We start from the raw sequence: 13,040 nt of genomic DNA, 5'->3' as shown, positions 1-13,040 counted from the left end.
AACACCTCTCTTATAAACTTGATTTTAAGTTCCCATGGGACAGAATACATGTGGTGTCCAGTAAATGATGATTGAAGAAGTGCATGAAAACTCAGCTATCTTAACACATAGTTTTGAATGAATCCTACTGAGAAGATAGGATAGAAACACGAATGTGAATCTATTTGAGAAGCTAGCAGACATACCCCCTGGCTAGGGCTTATTTTTCCTTTACTCTATGGTTCCTTATCTTTCTTGATTGTGTGGTGGTAGCTCACAATACATATAGTGCATATAGTGCTCTGTGAAGGAATCTAGCTTCTCTTGGGAGTTCTGTTTTCCACTTACCATTCAAATCTGGAGAAAATGTCTGCTGTGGTAAAGCTAGGATAGCTGGGACCTCATTCACCCTGAGAGGTGACAGGTGATTGTTCAGTTCATGGTCAGAGATCAAATATCTGACCCTATCAAGTATTTAAAAGAGAAAAAGATTAAGACCTGTAAATTGCTTGCTTCGTGTTTTCTGAGAGCTCTGAAAGAGGAATAATTGTAAAACTTTGATTAATGTCACAGCCAAGCTTTTCCTTCTAATCAAGTGGTAATAAGAGCTTTAAACTACTGTGAAAACATTTTACAACAAGCTCAGTACTTCCCTTTTCTTTGGCAGACCAATGAGGATATGAAAAATAAAGTATGAAACATGTAGATTTCATTTTTTTGTTGCATAATTTTGTTGTCCTGTAAGGGTGTCATCTTGCTTCTAGTTAATCTGTATTCACAATATAAAATTTCTTTCTATTTCACTGATATCGGGTTAATACCTGTGTCGTGTTTAAAATTCTGCAACCTATCATTCCACTCTTAACGAAGAGTGCACGGAAGGATAACCGTTTGGAAGGTAAGCATGTGTGGTGGAAGGTGGGAATGGAAGTTATGATGTGGTCACACTGCCGCAAAATCTCATCTCACCTCAGTCTCAACAGAATGAAGAAGTGAGACCGCGTCAATCTGCAAAACTACACAGCAAGCCAAAACATAGAGCGCCAACCCATGGGGTGGGACAATTAACACCTCACATAAAGAACCACAGGAAACTGAGGAAAGCTAGAAGCAGTAAAGATGCTTCCCCCCAGGAAAGAACACACCCATTGTCTGTCCGGTGCCAAAGGCCAGCCCTGAAAATATACATACAAATAACGTTATAGGGACTCAACAAGTTATACTAAGAAAAATATATGTATAGACAGATATGTATGCATGCAGTAACAGTGAAAAGGAGGTCATGAATTTAAAGGAGAGTAGGGAGAAGTTATGGCAGGGTTTGGAGGAGAAAGGGGGAGGGATAAATGTTATAATACAACTATAATTTTAAAAGCAAAAAGAAAAGTTGATATCTAAAATATGTAAGTAATTCATACAATTCAATGACAAAACATTTTTTTAAAAAAAACTAAAACTAAAATCCACAGAAGACTTGATTATTGGCAAAGACAATCTGGGGGCATTTTTCTAAGAAGTCGTTCAAATGGCCAACATGTGTACAGCAGTATCTTCAACATAACTAATCAAGTCAATAATCCAAACCACAATGGCCTGTGACCTCACATGGAGGAAGGTCGCTATAAGGACTTAGTCAAAAGATCAGTGTGAGACAGGTAGATAAAAGAGAGCACTGATAGACTGGAGAGATGGCTCAATGGTTAAGAGCACAAACTTAGTATACCCGAGATATAAGATACAATTTGCAAAACACATGAAACTGAAGAAGAACGAAGACCAAAGTGTGGACACTTTGCCCCTTCTTAGAATTGGAAACAATCACCCATGGAAGGCGTTACAGAGACAAAGTTTGGAGCTGTGACAAAAGGATGGACCATCTAGAGACTGCCATACCCAGGGATCCATCCCATAATTAGCCTCCAAACGATGACACCATTGCATACACTAGCAAGCGTTGGCTGATAGGACCCTGATATAGCTGTCTCTTGTGAGACTAGGCCGGGGCCTAGCAAACACATAAGTGGATGCTCACAGTCAGCTATTGGATGGATCACAGGGCCCCCAATGGAGGAGCTAGAGAAAGTACCCAAGGAGCTAAAGGGGTCTGCAACCCTATAGGTGGAACAACAATATGAAATAACCAGTACCCCGGAGCTCTTGACTCTAGCTGCATATGTATCAAAAGATGGCCTAGTTGGCCATCACTAGAAAGAGAGGCCCACTGGACACGCAAACTTTATATACCCCAGTCAGTACAGGGGAACGCCAGGGCCAAAAAGTGGGAGTGGGTGGGTAGGGGAGTGGGTGGGAGGGTATGGGGGACTTTTGGGATAGCATTGGAAATGTAAATGAGGAAAATACCTAATAAAATGTAAAAAAAAAAAAAAAAGAGCACATACTGCTTTTTCAGATAACCCAAGGTCTCAGCGTTCATGTTGGGTGGCTCACATGCACTGTAGCTCCAGCTGCAGGGGATTTGGCACGCTCTTGTGGCCTCCACAGACACGTGCACCCATATGCACATACCCACAGATATGCACACACACACACACACAACTAATAATAAAATAAAATTTTAAATAGTGCATTCATATATTGATGGTCCAGATATTTGGGGTGGGGTATCTTCAAAAAGATGAAAATAGAATTATGACCTGACTCAGGATCCCAATTACTGCATCTAAAGGGGGGAGAGGGGAAGTGGTACATGGAAGGATTATTGGTACTTCAAATCTCCAGAAGTTTTAACACTTTGCATGACTGATCTAAAATGATAGTTGATTTCTTATCACTCAGATATCTCATAAGAGACAAGAAGTAGCCACCCATTCTCTGAAGAAGCACTCCACTTCTTGACTTCTCTCTAGGCAACAACTGTGATCAGCAGTGTGGACTTTGGATACCTCTATATTAATTTTCCATGATAAAGCTACTCCGCACAACCACTGTGGTTAATACTGTTAATTTGATAGGATCGGGATTAACTACGAGAAGTGCTCCTAAGTGGGTGTGTGAAAACATTTCCAGAAAGGATTACCTGAGAGGGAAAGACTGTCTATCTGAGTGTGTGCACCTTTCAATGCATGGCCCAGGCATCTGAGCACGAAGCCATGTTGCTTGTCTGCATTGGCTCCTGTGAGGGCATCTGTCTCTCCCTCCATGCTGCTGCCACTGCTGCTGCTGTCACTATGGTGGCTGCCCCCATCCTCTGACAGCATCAGCCTCCAGCTTCTTCAGCACTGCAGTGGATGGAGAGCAAGCAAGTCTTCATGAATCTTCCAGGTTTTCTATGCCAGGCTGAGATGGTTGAAGAAGTCAGCTCCATGGAGTCAGCATTTCCAGCCTCACCAGGGTACAGACACCCATTGAACTACTCGTGTAAACTCATTCCCATCCCTCTCTAATGTAAACTGTTTGAGTATCCTTTTATAATATATAGGTAGTCTGTTGTCCAGTTCCTATAGAGAATCCCACTTATTACAACTGTAAAGTATGTGCACACAAGCACATATGACATGGTGAAACTGGGTATAAACTGTTTTTAACTAGATAGAAGCAAGAGGATAATAATATATAAAAACAAAACCATTGTAACATTGTATTTTCTCTGAAGGTTCCCAGCAAGTTGTATCATGAGGGGAAAAAAAAGCAAGCAAAAACATGAGATGCTTTTTGCTGACTCTTTATTACAGTCTTGGTAGTGCAATGCTGCTTTGTGAAGAAAATAAGTATTTAAGAAAATCTATTAATGACTGAACAAGAAAATAAGGAGCTAACGTATCTGGGCACCTTACCTATGTTCTTCTCTTTGGAATAAATCTTAAGGAATCATACAGTTCTTTTAATGTTAAGCTTCTAAGGCTTAAAGAAGTTGACTAGTTTACTAACATCAATTTTAAAAAAGGAAGCTGTCAGAAGGTAGAGTTGATATTATATGTGATCATGAATGGTTTTAAAGTTCTAAGTAATTATACTTTTAATATTTATATCACTTTTTTACATAACTGGTTTGTCTACATATATGTATGTGCAAGTGTACACATGCCTGGTGCCCACAAAGGTCAGAAGAGGGCATCAGGCATGTTAACTGAGTTAGGGTTGGTTGTAAACCACTATGTGGTGTTGATATCAAACCCAGGTCCTCTGCAAAAGCTACAACTGAATTCTCTCTCCAGCTTCTTAAGTGCTTATTGTAACAGAATATCATTATAATTATCTTATTATTGTCTTAATATCTTACTTGCTGCCTGATTCATAAATTAAATTCTTAGAATGCATGATCATTAGGTTTTTGTCAATTTGACAGAAACTAGAATTATCCAGAAAAAGTGAACCTCGATTGAGGAATTGCCTTCATCAGATTAGCTCTGAGCACATCTATGGGGCATTTTCTTGATTGATTGATTGATAATGGTGGGACAAGCCCATTATGGGTGTTCCTATCCCTAGGCAAGTGGTCCTGGGTTATATAAGTTGAGAAAGCCAGTAGGCAGCATTGGCTTGGGCAGTTTCCTCCTTTGGGTTCCTTGACTACCCTTGATAATGTACATACAAACCGTACAAACCCTTCTTCCCAAAAGAGGCTTTTGTTTGGTGTTTTATCACAGCAACATAAAGCAAACTAAAACAGTTATGTATGTATATATAAATAACCATAGTATATAGAGCATGCTGTACTGTCTAACACTTCAGGGATACCCAGTTCTGAGGCTGGCAAACGACTCATTGGTTGTGAGAAGCTCCTGCTCTTGCTGAGGACTTGGGTATCGTTCTCAGCATACACATCAGGGGGTTCACAACTGACTGTAACTCTAGTTCCAGGGAATCTGATGCTCTCTTCTGACTTCTTTGGGATCTTGCACACATGTGATGTGCACACATAGAGTCAGAAACATACACATAATCAATAAAGCTTTAAAAAATATCTGTGCCCATATTAACAGGACTGAACTGTGACCCTTCTCCTCAAAATAGAAAGAGATGGTGAGAAGTCATAATGCAATGCCTGAAACTATGAAGGCAGTGTAACAAAACCAGAAAAACACTGCAAGGCAAATGGTGTTGACAATGATCTTCTAGATTTGACCCCAAAAGCACAGACAACCAAACAGAAATCAGGTGCATTGAATCTCATCGAACTGAGCTTTCCTGTGGCAAAAGACACAATCAGGAAACGGGAGCAGAGAGTAGTTTTAGACTATTCAACTGATGATGGACTAACGTTCAAAACTATGTAAGAGACTAAAAAAAAAAATCTTTTTTTAACATAGAAGTAAGCAATATAAATAAAACATGCTGGTGATCTGAATAGACACTCCACAAGAGAAGAGACACAAATGCACAACAGGTTTCTAAACACATAAAGGCATTAGTCATCGGAAAAAAAATGAGCCAAATGCAGATACGATGTCATATTTCTCCATTAGAATGACTGAGGTGAAAAAGACAGAGGCTACCCTGACAAGAATAAGGAGAAAAGTGAACTCTCCCACTGTTGGTAGAAATGCAGGCAGTATAGCCACAGAGGACAATATAGAAGTGCTACAAGACATACAAACAGACGCGCTGTTTTCAGATCTAACTCTACCACTTCTGGATGTGAATCCGAATATGAACTCAGCATGCCAGCGATCCATCTTTGTGCACCTGCTTGCTGTAATATCATATTAGCAAAGACGTAGGACCAACTCGGATTGTGACATGTGAATGGATGAGGAAAAAAATGTGGTCTCTGGAGAGTAGAAGATTATTTACTGTGAAGAATAAGCTTCTTAAGAAAATGGGTGCAACAGGTGACATTAAGATAAACCGACTTTCTTTTATCTGAATAAAGAATGAAGATGAGTTACAGTGATGGGACATAGAGGTAGGAGCAGTTGCATCGTGGATACCCAAGCACACTTGGAGAGAAGGAACAGCTCAAGGGGATGGCTCAGTTCATCACCACCTGTGATAGCTTATGAACACTAAAAAGAGACGCTCCAAGCATGAAGGTATGACGAGAGAAACATGTCTTGGTCTGCCTTGGTCTGGCCATCATATTTGGTACATGCAATTATTACCAAAAGTCAAAATAAAATGTCAAAAGTCAAACAGAATATGTCCTGTGCCTTGGTCCCCTGTATGGATCAGAAACAGGCAGATTTGTTTGCGCAATTTGTTTAGATCCTAAAAGTAGGGTGAAGCCCAGAAGATATTAACACACCAATTCAGTCCTTGGGACTCTCTTTTTAAACTCACTATCCATGTACCAGATTTCTCACTGGAATTGCAAGAATTGTGGTAATTAGAAAATGCTTCTTGCTTGGCATAAATTCCCTGTTAATGACCTGGAGATGTTCAGAGCTTACTAAAGATTCTGATTGATGCCATGTTTTCAAAGTCAAAAGGCAGAAACTGAAAAGAAACTTAAGGAAGGGTTTTGTTTGTTGTGGGTTGAAGACAAGCTAACACTTGCTCATGCCTCTAATTCAAACGGCATCTGCTGGAAGGAGAAGAAAAAGAGCAGGTGGATCCGGGTCAGAACATCTTTTCTTTAAATCCAGACTCCAGAGCAAACAGCTGTGAACCCTTATGCAAATCACATTTTTCCCCAACATAATATATTTTTTATTGATTATTTAGGAATTTTATACAATGCACCCTGGTCACACTCACTTCCCATTCCTCCCAGGTTTACCCTCCCACACTTGCATTCCCCCTAAACAAAGTAGCAGCCTATCAAGTCCCATTGGTGTTGCCCATATACTCACTGGAGAGTGGCCAAACTCCCAGTTAAAGTCCCTTAAAGAAACCCAAGTCCTTCCCCCTCTCCCGCCAGAAGCCATTGACTGTGAGGAGCTGGGCTTCAGCATCTTTATCACAGTGTTTAAGGACTCTCTTCAGTAGCTTCCTGTCTGGACTGTTTCTTTTATGTGGAGAGTAGAGGGAAGAGAGCATCACGGAAGCCTTCAATGTCTCTCATTCTCAGTTATGAATCTGCAATTATAAATACCACTGCAAAAGGAGCTTTCCTACCCACAGCAGCCAGCACCACTACAGACCATAGATACCAATGTGGTCTCTGGACTAATCACGTTTCTAAGTCTCAGTGTCTTTGCTGGAGGAAAGTACACCTAAGGGAATGCTTAACTCGAGGATTCTCTACTGGACGGTGCTAGTGTCCAGTGGAAAACAGAAAATGTGGACTTTAGAACCTCGGACACAAATGAATTTAGAAATGAAAGTTTCTTTTTTTTAACTTACTTTTGGGGGCTATAAATTTTCAGCCTTAAGTTACACTTAAGATGCTTTTATTGACAAGGAGAGAAAATGGAGAATGCTGTGCTTTGAAACGGAAAGATAATATATTTTGGTTTCCATCTGCAGTTTTTATGAATCAGCAAAGAGTCATAATGATATTTTTCCATTTAAAAAAAATGCCAAGGGGCAAACATAGCATGCATCCAATGACATGTTCCACTAACTTAGAAGCACCCTCCCCCCAGCCTAACACAGAGAACCAAAGTGATAATTTCCTTTTGAAAAATTACCCGAGAAAGGAATTCTATAAATCACTTAAATAAAGATGTGTGCTGAAAAGTGTATAAGAGACAACAATTTTGAGTAACTTTAAGCCCAAACAACAATTCGGTCTTCAGTTTTTATACTAAAAATAAGAGGGTAAACGTTCGTTCATTAAAAAATTATCCACAGCAGATGGCTCTTCAGCATGGAAGCTCCCAATTCGCCCTTGCAGGCCCATGTTCAGATTTCCACACTGAAGTCAGAGTGCTCTAGAACTGAAGCAGCAGAGGAACTTAGCAGCTCTTAACTCACTGTCAGGCCCTGAAGAAAAGCCCTTCCCTTCCCCCAGCTCTGTCTATAACTTTTAATGGGTTATAATTTGATTTTATTTTTAACTAAGTGCTAATCACCTTTTGATTTATATTTTGGCTCAACTGTTACTCAAAAGTGTTTTAATTCCCAAACTTTTATAAAATCTCTAATATTTGTACCTTGACTTCTAGATTCATTATGTTAGTTGGAGAAAAAAAAAACTTGATATTTTCTTATTCTTCTTAGATTTTTTTAAAAAATTGTGGCATATTATTAACTCAAAAAAGGCTCCATGACAATTAAAAATAAATTACTAAATTCTACTATGGTTGGGTGCAGGGGTATTTATGTACCTGTGGGATGTATTTGATCTAGTATTACTCAAACCCAATTTATTCATGTTGACCTCCTGGATACTTCTGTCTATTACTGAATGTTGGATATTGAACTATGTCTTATCATTGTGTTTCTGTCTCTTCCTGTCATCCGGTTCATCAATATTTGCTTCATATGTTTAGAAAGTCTAATATTGAATATATGTGTGCTTACAACATCTAGATCTTTCTCATCTGTTGTCCTTTATAGTGCATTTTGCTTTGTGTGACAGTTTACTACTTAATAGCTATTCTGTTAGATAGAAAAACAGATAGATGATGGATGGATAGATAAATAAACAGATAGTAGATGATAAGTAGACGGTATAAGATAGATAGTAGATGATGGATAAATAGATAAATGGAGCTAGGTGGTAGATAGATAGATAGATAGATAGATAGATAGATAGATAGATAGATAGGACATGATAAACCGATAGCAGATGATAGATGACAGATAGATAGTAGATGGTAGATGGATGGATGGGTGGATAGAGATAGATAGTAGATGATGGATGCATGCATGGATGGATAGATAGTAGATGATGGATGCATGCATGGATGGATAGATAGTAGTGATATATAGATAGATGGTAGATGGTGAATGAATAGATATAGAAGTAGATAGTAGATGATAGATAGGTGATAGATAAACAGTAGATGATAGATATATAGATATGTACGTACATACATACATACATACATACATAGAAACATAGATACATAGGTAGGTAGGTAGGTAGATAGATAGGTAGGTAGGTAGATAGCCAGACAGATACCTTTACTGTTGCTTACTGCTTGCACAGCAGGTCCTTTTCTATCCCATCAACACTGCTGTAACTGTTCTAAAATAAACAGGCCAAACAGATTTTCACAAATACAACCAAAGAGTATGAAAAAGTAGTCCAAAAGCCAGTGTCATAAGTGACAGATAAACACAGGGCAATTCTGAGTAAAGACAGGGAGAAAGAGGGGCCCACACCCAGGATGCTAATCTATGTTCAGAGAGAGACTGAAATGACAGACACCTAAGGGAAAGAAAAGGCAAAAGCAAAAGAAACAAGAAAGAAAACTAAATCTTTTGTACTTGATTAAATTGTGTATCTAGAAAATAAATCTCTGAAGAGAATTTACTAAGAGTCTCTGCCAATTAATCTACCCAACGTCGCATCCTGGAACACACATAAGGAACAACTGTGAGATGCTAAATACAAAGAAAAGTTTATATTGAAAACAAGACAGAGTATTGAGCAGTAAACCTATCAAGAAAAATACATATAAGTTCAAATATTACTAAAGAAGATAAAAGGCAGCCATTTGCAATCCATGAACATATGTGCATCCAGTTGCCTCTCGTTTGGGAAGGCAAAACAGTGTTCTTTAAATATTTGGTAGACATTTTAAAACTCAGAAATACTATAGTCAAGTAATAAAGATATTTATGAAAAGTCATTTTCAGCAATGTGAATAAAAGGCGTAATAAATCCAAATTCATAGATACATTATCAGCAGCGAGCTACACCTGCTAGACTTCCCCACTCTGCTCAGATCAAACCATAAGTAGAAGGCTAATATCATACAGGAAAATGACCCAAAACCAAGGCACCCAGCCATCACTTCTGAACGACGGAGAGGAAACAGCAAATGTAAACGCCAGTTGGAAGTACAGTCTAACGATTAGATAAGTCTTTGGTAAATATCTTGCTCAACGAAGGGTTAAGACTTCAAAAAATGAATTGTTAAAAATATTAATACACATGAGTCCTCCATGGTGTTTGTCAAAATTAATAGCAAAAAATATATAATATGACGTATTCCTTAAATGAGCTTGGTTGAAAAATAAATAAACTCTTCCTGTCTAGAATAAAGCTTTACAAGATATTCAACAATGCAAATCAGACCCAGAGCAGAGATCCACAATGAGATCTTCATTTTCTGTAGTATATCAGAAGAGTAGAAATAGGGGAAATATTAAGTACATTGGTAATAAACATCTTAAGACCCTGAAGAGATCATTGAAGATAAGTCAATACATATTGAAAATTATTCACCTACATCAATCTCTCCCAAGTCTACATTTTCGTAAGGAGTAAATTTAGAGTAAACTTGTTCTAAAGTAAAATTAGAAGTAGACTTAAAGACATTCACAAGTGCTCAAGACATAAAATATATTATCCTCATACTTGCAATTTACCAAATTATTACTGAATACACGAATACATTGTATTGGATACATGAATTTAATACACATTAAATATGTATGTATATATACAAACAGATCTAAAAACTAAGTCTTAAATGTTTAAACATCAGGTCTATATAGTTCTTTTTTTTTTTTTTTAACTTGTATTCCTACGCAAGAATCACCTTAACATTGATTGCGTTATGTGCCGATTCTATTCTAAACATGTAAAGATCATTCCTGAGAAGGCTGCTGCTTTCTGAAGAGGAGCCTCCTCCGCATAAAACATTTAGGAAGCGAAAGGGGGAAACTGAGTTAAGTGAACCACCCCTATTCTACTGTCTGTACTTGTGAACTGTCACCCCGCAGAGCAATGAAACCCGGGTTCACTTACTTTAAGATGAAGCGCAGAACTCTCTTTTTTGCAGGCTGGCATTCTCTGATGGTATGTTTTCTTGGCAGATCTACTTCCACTGGCGTCTTTGGAGGGGCAACATGGAGAGAGGGGAAAAAGAGTCTGGAGAGAGTAGTGGCGATTCTCCACCCGATGTACTTGGAGAAAACTTCTTCTGAGTTTGGTGTGGCCTTTGTGCAGAAAGGGTCAGATGGGTCATTTAATTCAGCCTGTTGGGACAAACAAAAACAAAAACAAAAAAAACAACAAGCGGTTGGAATATGGTCGAATGAAAGAAAAATCTAAGTTAGGTAATAAATGATAGTGTGTATGTTTTCTTTGACTAACAGTGCCTTCTTTCTATTAAACAAGAGTAACCATGAACTCACTGGGTTAAGGCTCTTGCTACAAACACCATTGTCTGAGTTTCATCCATAGAACCCACGTAGAGGAGGGGGAAATGATGTCTACAAGCTGTCCTCTGACCTCCACAAGCACACCTGAGTGTGTGCAGCACACATGAACATAAATAACTGTAATAAAAAATGTTGTAAAACTAACCTTTGTGATAACCTCCCCCAATTAAAAAAAAAAGAGCAATACTCAGCAAAAAGAGCAATTATGTATTAGTTCACAGTTAGGTAATTTTTAATGTGATGATAAAATTCACATTTTAAATATAATTCACTTGACATACAGAAGTTTCATCAACAGTTACAAGCACTTGAAATACTGTACACTTCATTATATTCTTTACTCTGCTTATAGCTTAAAACCCCATTAAAGGGAAGATAGCATTTCTATAAAATGGATTTTTAAATCGAAGGGAATGTAGAAACAATGGTTTTGTATTTAGCTGCAGTTGAAAATGTTTTAGAATTTTCATTCATTGGGTTTTTTATTTTACTTTAATGCCACATTTCATAAAACATGAAAACTATGTATATTAATCGGGTACCATATTATATTTCAAAGCATGTAGATTCTAATTAAATGGCATACGCCAAAGCCGTGACAAAGAGTACAAAATATCTGAAACATTTCAGCAAATTCTATGCAAAGTGAGAGACTGTTCGCAATCTCTGATATATGTTTCATAGCGTCCACGACTGACTTCTGAAATATTCCCAGGCTTGTTTTCTTTGGTTTGACTTGGTTTTCTGGAGACCCACACAGAGGAGGAGAGAGTGGGTGCCTCCAAGCTGTCCTCTGACCTCCACAAGCACACCTGTGGGTGTGCAGCACACATTGATCTTCTCAATTCCACCAAGAAAAAAGACACAGAATAATAATGGATACAAAAAACAGGAGCCACTTGGCTGCATCCAAGAAAATACGCGTTACCATCAAGAATAAGCATCATCCTAGAGTAAGGGAGGGAAAGACCTTTCAAGCCAGTGACCCCAAGAAGCAAGCCAGCACAACCACTCTAAGGTCTGACCAAATAGATTTCAAACAAAAAAATAATCTGAAAAGATAGGAAAGCTCAACATATACTCATCAAAGAAAAAAATCCACCTAGGAAACATGGCAATTTTAAACATTTATGCACCAAACACAAGGGCACCCAAGTTCATAAAAGCAACACTACTACAGTTCAAATCACATATTGACCCTCACACACGGATAGTGGGTGACCTCAATACCCCACTCTCACCAATAGACAAGTCATCTAGACAAAAACTAAAGAGAAATGCTGGAGTTAATAACTTCATAAGTCAAATGGACCTAACAGGTATTTACGGAACATTTCACCCAAACACAACAGAACGTGCTTCCTTCTCAGCATCTCATGGAACTTTCTCCAAAATTGACCACATAGTCAGACACAAAGCAAGTCTCAACAGATACACGAAAATTAAAATAAACCTGTAAACCTTGTATTCTATGTAACCACCATGGATTTAAAGCTGGATAATCAACAACAACAGAAAGCTGGGTCCCAGAGTCCTACCCGATTCCTCGTTGATAGTACAGACATGGCTCTTGCAGGAGAACCTACAACACCTCTTTACTTATCTCTAACCACATCCTAATCATTTGTTTTTATAAACACATAAGTGTAGTCTTTAACCATCATCACAAAAATTTCTTTTTGCAGCAGATGGGACCCTCCAGAGGAGACCACAACCAATCAGAACACAGTGTTGTGGGGCCCAGCCCCAGCAGATACATCTGCAAAGCACTTCCACACCTAAGGCTCAGGGAACATGGCAGAAGTTGGGGTGGAATGATTATAAATGAGAGCCAGGGGATCAGGAAGTACGCTGTGACATTGTGTCTCCTACTAGTA

At 38.5% G+C, this 13,040-nt stretch overlaps 1 protein-coding gene across 5 annotated transcripts in view; it reads right to left on the bottom strand.

The window, feature by feature from the left end:
• Positions 1 to 13,040, bottom strand: part of Tmem232 (transmembrane protein 232) — a 251,427-nt gene that overhangs the window by 92,013 nt on the left and 146,374 nt on the right. For all 5 annotated transcript variants that reach the window (XM_021149603.2, XM_085832954.1, XM_085832955.1 and 2 more), the window contains one exon: positions 10,748 to 10,977. In XM_021149603.2, coding sequence (XP_021005262.1) covers positions 10,748 to 10,977 — 230 coding nt within the window. The remainder of the gene's footprint in view (positions 1 to 10,747; positions 10,978 to 13,040) is intronic.

Source organism: Mus caroli, unplaced genomic scaffold, assembly GCF_978045245.1.
Source record: "Mus caroli unplaced genomic scaffold, Mus_caroli_1 scaffold_18, whole genome shotgun sequence".
Lineage (NCBI taxonomy): Eukaryota > Metazoa > Chordata > Mammalia > Rodentia > Muridae > Mus > Mus caroli.
Note: the sequence above shows the minus strand (reverse complement) of the source record. Positions and strands in the feature narration are given on the sequence as shown.